This window comes from Malaya genurostris, chromosome 1 (assembly GCF_030247185.1).
Source record: "Malaya genurostris strain Urasoe2022 chromosome 1, Malgen_1.1, whole genome shotgun sequence".
NCBI lineage: Eukaryota > Metazoa > Arthropoda > Insecta > Diptera > Culicidae > Malaya > Malaya genurostris.
In genome coordinates this window covers 117,952,689-117,955,608 of record NC_080570.1, presented here as the reverse complement: position 1 = coordinate 117,955,608, position 2,920 = coordinate 117,952,689, and the positions used below count along the sequence as shown (strand labels likewise).

Here is a 2,920-nt window from a genome sequence, read left to right as displayed (position 1 = left end):
CTTTACGTCTGCTTAGCGGTTCAAATTGAACTGCCGAGTTTAGCACTAAGCAGTTCAATTTGAACTGCTCTGCACTGATGAGTCAAAAACGAAACGTAAAAATAATAAAATCGGTTATGTGCCCTAGCACAAAATTTGGCTAACCCCTAAATGAACAACAAACAGTTCCAACATGGTTAAAGCCGGGGTAAAATAAATGATATAAAAAAAAAAACAAACAGTTCCAGCAAACTGAACGAATATGTCGTGCAATTTATCGTTCAACAAGCGCACAAAGACCAACAAAATTGAACGGCCTGCTGAGAGGGCGACCATCTCTAATGCTTTTAGGAGCATTTACGCATGCATTTTCCACTAGGCGGCGATTTTGGTGTCACGGGTTGCTCAATTAAATACGATTCACGGTCGGTCGTCCGAGCGTCTTTCGGCCGGAATGTGTGATCGTTCCGGTAAAGAGAGTATTAATCTAATATTAACGGACGCTGACGTTTCGGTAACAATGACGGAAGGAGGCGGACCGTCCGAATCGTACATTACATCACTATTACACTGGGGAGTCCAGATATATTTTATTTGTGATCAAAGGTAGCTGTGAGTAATGGCCTTGAAAACGCGTCCTACACAACTTAACAAAAAGGTAAAAAATATAGTAAAATTTTCATAGCGAAACTACGCGATTAGAATCCGAGCCAGAGCGACACTAGGTTGCTAGAACAAACATTTCAAAAGTAGTTTCGGCGACTCTGGGTCAGCCTTCGGGCTCTACTCAATAAATGAAAACGGTATAAGGGACTTACGACACTTGCTTTGTATGTGCCCTATGCATTAAACGGCCAATCCGTTTGTTAACTTGCGAACGACAATATACAAAACAAAGCGTTGTCCCAAAAAAAACAAGGAAAAATATCGAACAAATCCGAACCAGTTTCACTACTATCCAATTAATTTATTATCCTTTCTTTGTATTCTGATTAGATTCAATTTAAAACTTGTTCACTTTGTATTATTGTTTTCTGAGAAATTGTGTATGGTTTTTCTGTGAGAACGTAATTTTGTATCCTGTTGCAGTTGTTTTTTTTTTTGTTTGTTTGTTTGTTTTTGTTGTTCCTTTTTTTCAGCTCAGTACAGATTCAGCGCCATATTGACCATACCGGAGGTGGAGTGCTGCACCGGGGACTTACACAGCCCGGACAGACTGTTTATCGCATCGTCGTGCCCGTTGGAACCGACGACCGGCGGCAGATGGTTGAGGTGGAGGTGGTGATGATGATGATGATGATTATGATGATTGTAAAGATTGTTACCACCGTGGTGGGGATGTGGATTCTGCAACGGGTGATGATTGTTGTTGTGCTGATGTTGGTGATGCGGGTGGATGTTGTTGTTGTTGTTGTTGTTACTGTTATTATTGTTGTTGTTATTGCTACACGAATGCACCAGTAGGTTATGTTCGGTGACCAGAGTACTCAAGCTGGGAAACGAACTGGATTGGTTCAGCAGATCATCGGCATTGAAAGTGAACGATTGCCGTTCCGCATTCCCATTCGGGGTGCTCGTCAGTGGTGGAACTGTGGATCCGTTCTGAGGTGGTGATATCCCGTTGCTGGGATTGCTGGGGTTGTTGTTGTTCAGTAGACTTACGGTATGGTTTAGCTTTTCGTATTCTTCCGCCAGGGAGGACAATTTCAGTCGATATTTGCCGTGATTCAATCGCAGCACGTCGGCCACGTTGTGATCGATGTATTCGACGGTGCTGTTTTGCTCTTCGTTTGTGATCAACCTGGGAATCAGCGCCCGCACGAAGTCCACAAAGTTGCTGATTTCTTTCAACATGACCCGACCCTTATCCTTTTCGGTGAACTTCTGCAACAGATCAAACAAATGCTTATAGAGATAGGTGGATTTTTCCTCCTTTTCGGTTTTTTTCTCCCGTTCCGGCCCAACGCAATCCCGTTCCGAGTTGTGGCTGGGATATTTCTGCAGGTGCCTCTGCATCCGCTTGCCGAGGTACACTTTGTTACAGGTCGAACAGCGGTACTGCAGTGGGACCTTCATTTTGCGCTTCGCATCACCGAGCGAACCGGGCGAGACTGAGGCCGGGCTTACCGTGGAACTGAGTGCAGCGGAGAAGTTGGGCAGTTTTTCAGCAGTTTCCGGATCCGGTGCCGGGAGATCCAATTTTGGCAGCAGTGGAGGTGGTAGTGGTGGCGGTGGGGGAGGGGAATGTTCGGTTTTTTGCTTAATATTTTGGAAGTAGTTATTTGCATAGCGGGGAGGTTTACTGAGCCGACCGGAGCGTGTCACCGAAACAGGAACATCCGGATCGACGACGGGTTTCGGTTCCGAGTGTAGCACAAGCGGATTAACACCTTCGGCAGCCGCGCCACCATTGATGGTCTCCGTCGGAACCTTTTTCTTACGGCCACGCTTCTTCGGTTTGCGAACTCCGCGATGAGGCTGTAAGGTTAGAGTTGCGGTAGCACCTCGACCCACCCCGCCGCCGAGATTGAGGTTTAGAGATTTGGGATTCAGAATGCTGTAGATGACGTTGGTGCTGGTGACCGGATTCTGGTAGATTACCGTTTTACCACGATCATGAGAATTGCTGAAACAAAAACAAAAAAGGATATAATGATTCGGTTTTTATTTCACTACAAAAAACAACACTTACTTCAACAGTGAAATGTGCCCGAAAACGTTTTTATCCATAACCAAATCGGCGACCACTTTTAGTTCGACCGGTGCCGGACTTGAACCGGCATCTTCGGACATGAGCCCAACATCAGCGGCCGATTCTACGCGATTTCGTTCCGTCGTCGGTGGACTCATTTTGGCAGCAGCATTCAACGGAGCTGTAGCTCCCAAGATTTCCTGATGATGCTGGGGAACCTTTTTCTCAACTCGTTCGACGAAAATCGCT

The 2,920-nt window shown here is 45.8% G+C and overlaps 1 protein-coding gene across 1 annotated transcript in view; it reads right to left on the bottom strand.

Annotated features, from left to right (window-relative positions):
* Nucleotides 1-925: 925 nt before the first annotated feature.
* LOC131425579 (uncharacterized) overlaps nucleotides 926-2,920 on the bottom strand; it is a 9,483-nt gene continuing 7,488 nt past the window's right edge. The window contains exons 3-4 of the mRNA XM_058587577.1: nucleotides 2,672-2,920; nucleotides 926-2,605 (exon numbers count right to left, since the gene is read on the bottom strand). Coding sequence (XP_058443560.1) covers nucleotides 1,120-2,605; nucleotides 2,672-2,920 — 1,735 coding nt within the window. The 3' untranslated portion in view covers nucleotides 926-1,119. The remainder of the gene's footprint in view (nucleotides 2,606-2,671) is intronic.